The 10,333-nt window shown below is 24.8% G+C and overlaps 3 protein-coding genes across 3 annotated transcripts; 2 read left to right on the forward strand and 1 right to left on the reverse strand.

Moving 5' to 3' along the window:
* The first annotated feature begins 56 nt into the window (after window positions 1–56).
* Window positions 57–1,391, forward strand: LOC129612902 (probable tRNA N6-adenosine threonylcarbamoyltransferase). Its single transcript, XM_055526729.1, has 2 exons — window positions 57–994; window positions 1,055–1,391. Exons 1-2 carry the CDS (start codon window positions 194–196, stop codon window positions 1,295–1,297), a joined length of 1,044 nt encoding a protein of 347 aa, XP_055382704.1. The 5' UTR covers window positions 57–193; the 3' UTR covers window positions 1,298–1,391.
* LOC129612901 (double-strand break repair protein MRE11) lies at window positions 1,298–3,858 on the reverse strand. Its single transcript, XM_055526727.1, has 6 exons — window positions 3,571–3,858; window positions 3,374–3,497; window positions 2,264–3,314; window positions 2,055–2,206; window positions 1,637–1,985; window positions 1,298–1,578 (listed from the first exon to the last, which is right to left on the reverse strand). The coding sequence occupies exons 1-6, from the start codon at window positions 3,677–3,679 to the stop codon at window positions 1,429–1,431; spliced, it is 1,935 nt and encodes a 644-aa protein (XP_055382702.1). The 5' UTR covers window positions 3,680–3,858; the 3' UTR covers window positions 1,298–1,428.
* Window positions 3,859–5,741: 1,883 nt separating this feature from the next.
* LOC129612741 (fat body protein 2) lies at window positions 5,742–10,121 on the forward strand. The gene is made up of 9 exons (XM_055526501.1): window positions 5,742–5,929; window positions 7,172–7,399; window positions 7,475–7,648; window positions 7,720–7,874; window positions 7,994–8,126; window positions 8,730–8,957; window positions 9,215–9,388; window positions 9,505–9,659; window positions 9,784–10,121. The coding sequence occupies exons 1-9, from the start codon at window positions 5,837–5,839 to the stop codon at window positions 9,920–9,922; spliced, it is 1,479 nt and encodes a 492-aa protein (XP_055382476.1). The 5' UTR covers window positions 5,742–5,836; the 3' UTR covers window positions 9,923–10,121.
* Window positions 10,122–10,333: the final 212 nt, after the last annotated feature.

Here is a 10,333-nt window from a genome sequence, read left to right on the forward strand (position 1 = left end):
ATGTGCCATGTACTCGAATATAGATTAGATCAGTCTCGTTTCCTTTCAAGGTTATGTTATTCCTAAAAACTTTGTTTACAATTCATTTTTGAAGTTTAAATTAAAATAACTTATTTATATTTTTATTTTTAAAAATTATTCTTAAATATACATTGTAATCATATAGCTTAAAATATAATACAAAAAAACAAAAATGGTTATAGCAATGGGCCTTGAAGGAAGTGCCAATAAAATTGGTGTTGGTATTATGAAAGACGGTGATATATTAGCTAATGTAAGAGAAACGTATATAACACCACCGGGTGAAGGTTTCTTACCAAAAGAAACTGCACAGCATCATAGATCTAAAATATTAGGCTTAATAAAACAAGCTCTTAAAGTTGCTAACATTGAACCAGAAGAAATTGATGTGATTTGTTATACGAAGGGTCCTGGAATGGCACCACCTTTACTGACTGTAGCAATTGTAGCACGAACAATTGCTCAAATTTGGAATAAACCAATATTAGGAGTAAATCACTGTATAGGGCATATTGAAATGGGGCGTTATATTACGAAAGCTGACAATCCAACTGTTTTATATGTTAGCGGTGGTAATACGCAAATAATCGCTTATTCGAATCAACGATACAGAATTTTTGGAGAAACTATTGATATAGCTGTAGGTAATTGCTTAGATCGGTTTGCAAGGGCAATAAAAATTTCAAATGATCCTAGTCCGGGTTATAATATAGAGCAGATGGCGAAAAAAGGAAAAAAATATATGAAATTACCATATGTGGTTAAAGGAATGGATGTTAGTTTTTCTGGTTTATTATCATTTATTGAAAAAGAAGCTGTACCAGATAAGTTTAAACCGAAAAATCAAAAACGAGTTTCGGAGTCTGAGGAAAAATATTCTGATGAAGACCTATGTTTTTCTTTACAAGAAACTATATTTGCAATGTTAGTGGAAACTACCGAAAGAGCAATGGCACATTGCAATTCTAATGAGGTAATTTTGAATGAATTAAAAAAAATTGAGATTTAATTTCTTAATAAACAATAAAAAAAGGTTTTGATTGTTGGTGGAGTTGGATGTAACGAACGTCTCCAAGAAATGATGCGAATCATGTGTGAAGAAAGAGGCGGAAAACTTTTTGCAACTGATGAATCTTTTTGTATCGATAATGGATTAATGATTGCACAAGCTGGTTTAGAAATGTTTCGTTCCGGTACCAAAATGAATTGGGATCATGCAACAATTACGCAAAGATACAGAACAGATGAAGTTCTAGTTACATGGAGAAAAGATTGAAAAATTAATAGAATTCTTAATATATTATGTTCTTTTATTATTGTTTGTATATTTTTATTGTATGTATTTATAAAAGATTCAAATTTTGACCTTATATTTTTATATAAATTTTTTTGAAGATTTTTAAAATCTTAATCAGAATCTTCTATTTCATATATGACTCTTTTAGCTTGTTGACGTCTACTGGTTCGACTTTGTGTTGGTTGTACACGTTCAGGTATATCTGAAAAGGAATCCTTAATTGAGGGTTGCTTTGATCTTGGTGATGGCTTAGTTGTTTTCTGAAATAACAATCAAAAATTTTGAAAATTGAACAAGATTTAATAATCAATAACTTACTTTTGAAACTGTACTAACATCTAACTCCATTTTCTTACTTGCTGGGGCTGCTTTACCACGTCCTTTCCCGCGTGTTGAGGTAGTTTTTGCAGATGCTCGGGTATTTCTTTTAGAGTCCGTTTCATCTAATGGATCTCTTTCACTTACAAACATAACTTCATCATCATCGATTACATCATCTTCTTCCGCAATTTTCAATTTTTTTGTTAATCCTTGTTCCAAGGAATTTAAAATACTTTCATAATTTTCATTTGCTTTATTTTCCTTAAAATCAGTTAACTCTTGCTTAGTTTCCTCTTCATTTGGAAGCTTTTCCATTAAATGAGATAATGCTTTTTCTTTGTAAAGGCTGTAACAGTTATAATTTAACATATCAATAAAATATGATTTTACAAGTCGGAGATAAGACGATAATTACTTCACAATGGTCTCGGCAGCATCAATGTCGTTTCTTTCTGCTAATCTGTAACACATTTCCGACAATATTTTTGTTGGAAAAATTTGGAGCTTCTTTTGGTCATCAGCTTCCTCAAAATATCGTTCAACAATGTCCTCAACTTTAACAAGGTCCTATGAAATACACACTATAAAAACAAACAAATTTAAAGTTTACACAATTTGGTTTACCTCAGTTTCCATAATTTTCTCCATAGCAGATTTATCAAATTCAGGATCATTTTCTTTTAATTTTTTGAATCCTCTTTTAAATAAAACACAATCATTGGAGTTTGCAATTCTTTGATTATATTGCTGACCAAATCTTATAGTATTAAACATTTGTTGCTCATCTGTATACACCATCCTTAATCTGATTAATGGTAAAGTAGGTTGTTTGGGATGGCCACTAATTTGTTCCTGAGATTCGTTAATCATTTCTTCAATTATTTTTCTTGCTAAATTTGTTACTTTTTCTTCTGCCCCACCTTCATCTAGATGATACTCTTCAATATACTCGGCGAGATCAATAGATTTAAAGATAAATGGTCTAACAGTTTTCAAAGGCAACCTTTCTATATCAAATTTGCTTTTATATATTTTTAAAATAGCGCAATGTTTAGGTCTAGCTTCGCCTTCTGATAAAGAAGTTGCTACTGATGATCCCGGTTGACAAACATAAAATTCCTGTTCATCGTTAACTTCTGGGACAATTCGACAATCATGTTCATGACCCCATATTACAAGATCTAAAAAGTTAGGTAAAATATTTTCTGGTAAATAATTTGTCGGTCCTCGATCTGCTCTATTTTGATGTAAAACCATCAAATTAAACCATTTGCCGGTTGATTCCGGTGGAGTTTCCATGACAACTTTTGAATCACGAAACAATCTGGCTAATCTAACATCTCGTATATGACTTAAACCGTACAACGCTAATTGTGTTTCACCTTTCTTTAAGAGTATAGGGTTAATTATAATTTTTTGTGAATCAGTAGATTTCCCAAAATAGTTCACTAGACCATTTGTAGATAATATATCCAATGAACTTAAACCAGCAAAACCACTAGGATCATCATGATTACCATGAATTGAGAATATTGGAATGGATATATTTAAATTAGGATCTTCATAATTCACAGTTTGGTTAAGAGCATCTACGAAATTAACACTTTGATCGCTTAAAAATTCCAATGAAATTGGTTTGTCTCCAAATGTTACTCTCCTTAAAAGTCTCATACACCTTAAAGTTACAAAAGTATAAATGAAAACTTACTAAATCATACTTAAAGAACAAAATACTTGTATAAAGCGTTTTGGGAAGGAACTGCGTCATGGAATAAATCACCCCCAAGTAATATAAAATCAACATCATTTTCCACAGCTAATTCAAGAATTTCTTCAAATGCCACAAAACTATCATCACCTTAAAAATTATGGCACATATGAATATTCTAAATATTTTTTTATCTATTCAATTTCTTAAAAATAAATTTTACCTCTGATATCATCTCTTTCTAGATAACCCAAATGATTATCAGTCGCTATCATTATTTTCATAAACTCATTAACGACTTCCTCTTCATTTCCTAACTCATTCGGTGGCATTTTGAATATGTTCTTATATTTATTATGTATTTAAATTTAATTTTTTAAAGTATAAATATCTTACAAATTTTTGTACAGAATATCGGATGCTGACAATTTACAAATTTATACTAAAAACTGAAATCAACACCGGAATCGCGATGCCAATTGCCAGTAATTAAAAATTAAGTACATTTTGCAAACTTCAAAATTAATTGTTTTTGACATTTTGTTTTTATTCCATCTATTGTTAAATATTTAAATTATAAATTTTTTAGTAACCGATTTCTTTTAATGAAAGATTTTGTAATAAGTTATTATTCTAATTCTTAGTGTAACTAAAAAGTGAATTACATAAAATTAATTTGCAAAATATTTTGTAAATAAAATTATAGACAAACATAATATTTGACACTAGGTGATATTTAAAATGATATTCGTTTTCTAATATATTATGCATATATTTTCGTAAAGCATGTATGTACATAATATATAATATGAAAAATCACAACTTTTCCAAATAATCATTGAAAAAAGAATTAAAGTTACATAAACTGAATAACATTTTAAAATGCTATTAAATATGTTAAAATTACTTGCTTTTCAATTTAATGGCAATGATATTGTGACAATTTAATTGCATAATATTTTAAAGCTTAAAATAATTATTATTGAGAATGATATTTAATTTGTTAAATAATGTTAATTTCATTTATATTGCATATGAAATTCGATCAACTGATTTAAATATTTTATTAAATACATATATGTAACTGTGTCACTGTCATTATTGTCTAACCATATTAGTTTAGTATCAAATTTCTTAATATTGACATTTTATTACATGAATTATTTTTTCAGATACATGTGTGAATACAAACGAAATGTATGATTTTGTTTTCTAAATAATAAGTAGCTATGCATATATAAATTAACATAAATAAATAATATAAAAATACATATATACATATTTAATATTATAACAAATGCATTTTCTATGTAAAACACCTGGTATAATGGCATAGCATAATACATTCAATATAGTATTATTTGTTTCTTATAAATTACATTATGTTAAAAATTATTTTAAATGTTAAGCGAGTATATATATGTAAATTTTAATAGAATCTTATTTGTGTTTATAAAAAGTAAGCAGGTGTGTACTGATTACCGATAAATTAGAACATTCTTAAAGTTTTTAAATTTATAGAAAAATTTTCTTTATAAGAAGTTCGGAAAAATTGATAGCAAGTATTTTAACTTTAGCGACATCTCTATTTACATAAAAATGAGACTGGTTACATAAGAACAAATGATTTTGCTTCAGCGACATCTGGTTATTTATGTAATAATTAAAATAGTTTTTGATGAAAAATTTTTTGCTTTTTCAGAAATTTTTTTTTATCAAAGTGTTAAATGTAATTTTAATTTAAATCTTATTTTTATTTAAATTTTAAATTGCAGAGTAAATAAAACAGTAATAAAAATTGAAAAGTAAGTTATACATATGTACAAATATTTTAATAATTTATTTGTATACCGGTTATAACATTCATTTTCTCTAGTCCTATATGAGTATTCGCTATAACCGATTTCTACTGTATTATAATATTTGTTATTATAACTTTGTACATATGTATGTATATTTGTGCATCTTTAGTAAAGTAAATGAAGCATTGTATTAATTATTATAATATTGCAAGCATCTTTAAAATTCTATTAATGAAAATTGTGTCTGTTTTGCATAGAACCTATAAAACTTGTATTTAAAAATTTTAGTGGATCATAAAATAAAAAATTATAATATTGAAATTTGAAACTTCTGTCTTAGACTTGCATAATATGTATGTATATGTGCATACATATACCTATGTATATATATTCTGCAATTAACAATATTTTCATGGCACATACATATATAAGTAAGTACCTAATTTCAATGCAATTTTAATCATAATAGTATCAAATACTATGTACATATATAATGCATATACAATATTATTAAACATAGAATTGTAATAAATATCTATTTATATAAAAATATCAATTTCATTCAATGTACATACATATATAAATTGATTTTACATCAATAAATTTAGTTCAGTTTTAAATTGAATTTTAAACATATTTTATATTAAATTAAAATATTTAAATAAAAAACAAAACAGTTTGTTATCTATGGCTTTTCGTGGTAAAAATGCTGTTGTTACTGGTGGTTCCAGTGGTATTGGATTAGAAGTTGCAAAACAATTATTGGATCATGGTGCTTCTGTAATTATTTTTGAATTTTTATTTTGTTATACAATATATACATACATACATATGTAGAGTATATTTATGATTACATTGTGGTTAATTAAAAAAACTAATTGTTTTTGGGGTGCAAATGTACACGTATCCCAAAATTTTATTATTAAATCAAATAACAAATAAGTTTAAAGTGTTTTTATATATAATTAGTAATTACATAAGTATATATTATTTATTAATTACAGTTTTAATAATATAGTTATATAAAATATTTAAATAATTTTTATAATATTTGAGTTTTTTATCTGAAATTAATTATATTTTTGAATATATACAAAAAAAATTTTAAAAGTGATTATAAAAATGTTCTAATTTTAAGTGGTGCATGAAATTATAAAATATTTTAATTTGATATATAAAATTGAAAAATATTTAAGTAATTAATTAAATATACCACGAAACATCAATTATTAATTAATTAACAACATAACCTAAATGTTGAATAAAATGTGTTTTTTTTTTTATTCAAAAGTGCATTGAAAAATATTCAATTTAATTCGTGAAGTGAATGAATTGTATCAAAAATATTATTTGAGTATATATTTTAAAATCAATAATAAGGACTCTGGGCTAAAAATATATTTAATATTTATACATTAACAATTTAAGTTCTTGTATTTAATGTATAATTAATATTAGAAAGTAATGAATTTTTAGGATAATCAAAAAAATTATGTGATCTTAACGTTTAAAAATTGTAATGTGCGAATCGTATACATGTATATAACGTTATTTATTTGTATTATACCTTATATGCATATGTAAAATTAGATTTGAATTAACTTTGAAGAAAATATCAAATAACCAAGGAAATTTTACGGTTATTTGATTCTTATTAAAACTTTCTTATATTTCACAAAATAACCTTGGCTCTACAATTGAATCTCAAGTAAAACTTTTAGTTTACTTATACTTACTCTTATACATTTATTCGTGTGTTTTTTTTAACAAAAATGTGCTTTTTTGAAGTTTCCAATTGTTTGTATACATATATTTATGAATGCAAGTCTACACGTTTATTCTTAACATTTAAGTTTGTACACGTTTATTCTTAACATTTAAGTTGTCTGTATATTATATAATACATGTAATTGTAACTAATATAATTAATTTGTATTTAATTCTATATATAATGAAAATATAATAAAAATGACATATAATTTAAATTTAATTCAAATTATTTATTTAATTATTAATTTTCAGCATCTTGCAATTATTGATATATCCGAAAATCTTGAAGAATTATGTAAAATGAGAGCTGAACATCCAGCTCAATCATTAATTTTTATTAAAATGGATGTATCAAATCGTAAAGGAATTGAAGCATCATATGAAGAAATAATTAAAAATATTGGTCATATTGATATTGTTATTAATATTGCTGGAATATTTAATGATTTAGATGTACAACGTACAATTGAAGTTAATATTGTAAGTTTCTTGTATCATTACGAGTATTATTATGGTTGTATATCAGAAGTTAAATATTTTGTTTTGTTTATATAGGGTGGTATAATTAATTCTACACTAGCAGCCATGGATCATATGTCATTTGAAAAAGGTGGTAAAGGTGGTATAATTTGTAATATGTCATCAGTTGTTGGATTAGATCCAATGTTTTTAATGCCAGTCTATGCTGGTACTAAACATGCTGTACTTGGTTTTACACGAGCTTTAGCCGTTAGTTATTTTTTATTTTTAATATAATAATTAGTTTTTCTGTTCTAATTAATTTTTTCTTCTACTTTTAGAATGGATATTTTACTGAAAAAACTGGAATAAAATTTTATGTTGTTTGTCCCGGTGCAACAATTACACAAATGTTTACAAATTTTACAGAAAAAATTATTGATCCAGAAATGGGTGATGAAGCATATCGTGTTTTAGATCGATTACATAAACAAAGGTATGTGATGAATTTTATATTTGCAGTGATATTTCATGCACTTGATTTTTAAAGTGTACTATAATATATAAATATGAATAGCCATTACTTTATAATATAAATGGAATTTTATATTATAGTTCAGCTGATGTTGCACGTTGCATTATGGTATCATTGGAAAAAAGTCAAAATGGTTCTGTTTGGATAATCGAAAATAAACAATTGTATCCAATAAAAATGCATAAATATTGGGATCATATTGCTGAAAAACTGGCATAAGAAATTTTATTTGTCTACATATTTATTTAAATATAAGAATTTTATTTGAATATGTTTTATATATCAAATATAATATGTGTTATACATTGTTCTATTCGATATTATTTTTGAATATGAAATATATTATTAATTTTTTTATAATTTTAAACATTTATAATAAATATTGCGTTAGTTATTATTGCACAAAAAGTTTTACATATATAATTTTTAATAATTTTGTATTTCTTTATAATATTTGTATTATTCTTACTGTTATATACAAAGAGTAATTTAAAATATACATAAATATTATGCATATTATATCTTGTAAGCAATAAAAAAAACATATTGGAATTTTATTAATCATGTATTTAGGTAATTTATAAAATAATATTAATTTTCAGGAATGTTTTTATGTTTAAATATTTATTTGACTTAAATTAAAATCTAACGCTATCTTACGGCAACTTAAATTTTAATCTCTTCAATGTCAACTCCAATTTATTAAAGTTTATAATTTAACAAATCATATTAAACAAAAGTTTTGAGTTTTGACCATACCGATGGCTTTATTCTCAAAATTCACAGCTAATAAAAGTTTTTTTTTTGTAATTTTAGAAAGTTGCAATTATTGATATTGCAGAGAATCCAGAAGCAATTTGTCATATAAGAAATCAATACGAAAATCAAATTTTAATATTTATAAGAATGGATGTTTCAAATAGAAATGGAATTGAAAATGCTTATAAAGAAATTATGAATAATTTTAAAACATTGGATATTGTTGTAAATGTTGCTGGAATATTTAATGATAAAGATGTTAAACGTACAATTGATGTTAATGTTGTATGTATTACTTGAAAATATATATTGGCATTTATATGTAATATTTGTAATATTCATTCATTGTTGTTATGTACGTAATTTCAATAATTATATTTTGGATAATATGGCATGTGATGTCATAAATTATGTGGTGACATGCATAATGACAATCGTATGACAATAGTCTGTCAACATATTACATTACTTAACATAAACATAATATGCACATAAATAAGAAATTAATTATAAAAATTTTATGAAATTAAAATTTAATATAGGGTGGTGTTGTTAATTCAACATTTGTAGCAATGCAGCATATGTCTAAAGAGAATGGTGGTAAAGGAGGTATCATTTGTAATATGTCATCAGTTGTTGCATTAGATCCACTATTTTTATTACCAGTTTATTCAGCTACTAAATGTGCAATACTTGGCTTTACAAGAGCCTTAGCAGTAAGTAACTACTTCCATAATTCTATATACATAATACATTTTGTTATATAAATTAAAAAAAAAAAAATATTGTGTTAGCCATTAAAAGACGAAATTATATTTTTATTTTATTTTAGAATGGTTATTTTTATGAGAAAACTGGAATAAAATTTTCTATTGTATGCCCAGGTGCAACAATTACACCATTATTTAATAATACTCCAGATAAAGTATTAATACCAGATTTAGAACCGGAATCATATCGTTTATTAGAAAAAATGCCTAAGCAAAGGTATTAGTGTATTAAATTAATTTTAATTGCTTTGAAGCCCTTTCGAATTATTTTAACATTCTAAAAAATACATATTTACTTAAATAGTCATTAAAATTTTAATTTTTTAATAATTTTATTTTAGTTCAGCTGATGCAGCTCGTGGTATTATAGGTGCATTACAAAAAACTGATAATGGTTCAGTATGGATAATTGAAGAGAAGAAGCTTATACCAGTTCAAATGGAAAAATATTGGGATAATGTTACAAATAAATTGGCTTAAGAATTATTCCCAAATTATTATGTGCAATTAGTATTAAGAAACTCAGTTGCGAAAATATTTAAATATCGCACAATTTGGTGTAATAATTATGTACCTACATACTTATATTTTTTTTTTCAAAATGTAAACATTTTTTTCTGTTAAATAAAGCATAAAAATTTATTTTTATTTTGCAAACAAAACCATGTACCAAATATAATTTTCGAATTATATCTTGATCCTTTTTGATAAAATGTAAAAACTTCAGTATATTTTCGATCTATAAGAATTATCTTAATGAAATAATTAATGTTTAATGACATGGATTTTAGTAGATGTGCAAGTTGGTATTTGTTTAGAATGTGACGGTAGTAAGTGGTTTGGTAAATTATTTTAAATTTTTTGTTTAAGGTAAGTTTACGGCAGAGGTCT

Source organism: Condylostylus longicornis, unplaced genomic scaffold (assembly GCF_029603195.1).
Source record: "Condylostylus longicornis isolate FDR11 unplaced genomic scaffold, ASM2960319v2 ptg000077l, whole genome shotgun sequence".
Classification (NCBI taxonomy): Eukaryota; Metazoa; Arthropoda; class Insecta; order Diptera; family Dolichopodidae; genus Condylostylus; species Condylostylus longicornis.

What these genes read in the sequence shown, in the direction of transcription:
- LOC129612902 (XM_055526729.1), top strand. Translation starts at nt 194, where the DNA reads ATGGTTATAGCAATGGGCCTTGAAGGAAGTGCCAATAAAATTGGTGTT. An exon ending in CACATTGCAATTCTAATGAG is followed by an intron (nt 995 to 1,054) that starts GTAATTTTGAAT and finishes CAATAAAAAAAG; the next exon opens with GTTTTGATTGTTGGTGGAGT.
- LOC129612741 (XM_055526501.1), top strand. Translation starts at nt 5,837, where the DNA reads ATGGCTTTTCGTGGTAAAAATGCTGTTGTTACTGGTGGTTCCAGTGGT. An exon ending in GATCGATTACATAAACAAAG is followed by an intron (nt 7,875 to 7,993) that starts GTATGTGATGAA and finishes TTTATATTATAG; the next exon opens with TTCAGCTGATGTTGCACGTT. An exon ending in ATCATATTGCTGAAAAACTG is followed by an intron (nt 8,127 to 8,729) that starts GCATAAGAAATT and finishes TTGTAATTTTAG; the next exon opens with AAAGTTGCAATTATTGATAT.
- LOC129612901 (XM_055526727.1), bottom strand. Translation starts at nt 3,679, where the DNA reads ATGCCACCGAATGAGTTAGGAAATGAAGAGGAAGTCGTTAATGAGTTT. An exon ending in TCCCAAAACGCTTTATACAA is followed by an intron (nt 3,315 to 3,373) that starts GTATTTTGTTCT and finishes TGTAACTTTAAG; the next exon opens with GTGTATGAGACTTTTAAGGA. An exon ending in AGAAAATTATGGAAACTGAG is followed by an intron (nt 2,207 to 2,263) that starts GTAAACCAAATT and finishes TGTATTTCATAG; the next exon opens with GACCTTGTTAAAGTTGAGGA.